The sequence below is a fragment of the Merops nubicus genome, unplaced genomic scaffold (assembly GCF_000691845.1).
Source record: "Merops nubicus isolate BGI_N331 unplaced genomic scaffold, ASM69184v1 scaffold48417, whole genome shotgun sequence".
Taxonomy (NCBI): domain Eukaryota; kingdom Metazoa; phylum Chordata; class Aves; order Coraciiformes; family Meropidae; genus Merops; species Merops nubicus.
In genome coordinates, this window is record NW_008620536.1 from 1 (window position 1) to 289 (window position 289).

General features: G+C 64.7%; 1 protein-coding gene across 1 annotated transcript in view; it reads left to right on the plus strand.

The window, feature by feature from the left end:
* Nucleotides 1–8: 8 nt before the first annotated feature.
* The window catches only part of LOC103776613 (metal transporter CNNM4-like), a gene marked incomplete at both ends in the record, with an annotated part of 822 nt that continues 541 nt past the window's right edge, over nt 9–289 (plus strand). Inside the window, 2 exon segments of the mRNA XM_008944131.1 lie at nt 9–285; nt 288–289. The exon segment at nt 288–289 is cut by the window's right edge and continues 541 nt beyond it. Of these exon segments, the coding sequence (XP_008942379.1) occupies nt 9–285; nt 288–289 (279 nt within the window).

The following is a 289-nucleotide window of genomic DNA, read 5'->3' on the forward strand; positions in this document are numbered from 1 at the left end:
TCATCGCCGGGCTGCTGGTGCTCTCGGGGATGTTCAGCGGGCTCAACCTGGGCCTCATGGCCCTGGATCCCATGGAGCTGCGCATCGTCCAGAACTGCGGCACCGAGAAGGAGAAGCGTTACGCCCGGAAGATCGAGCCCATCCGCCGCAAGGGGAACTACCTGCTCTGCTCCCTGCTGCTGGGCAACGTGCTGGTCAACACCACCCTCACCATCCTCCTCGACGACCTCATCGGTTCCGGCATCGGCGCCGTCGTCGCTTCCCCCATCGGCATCGTCATCTTCGGGGA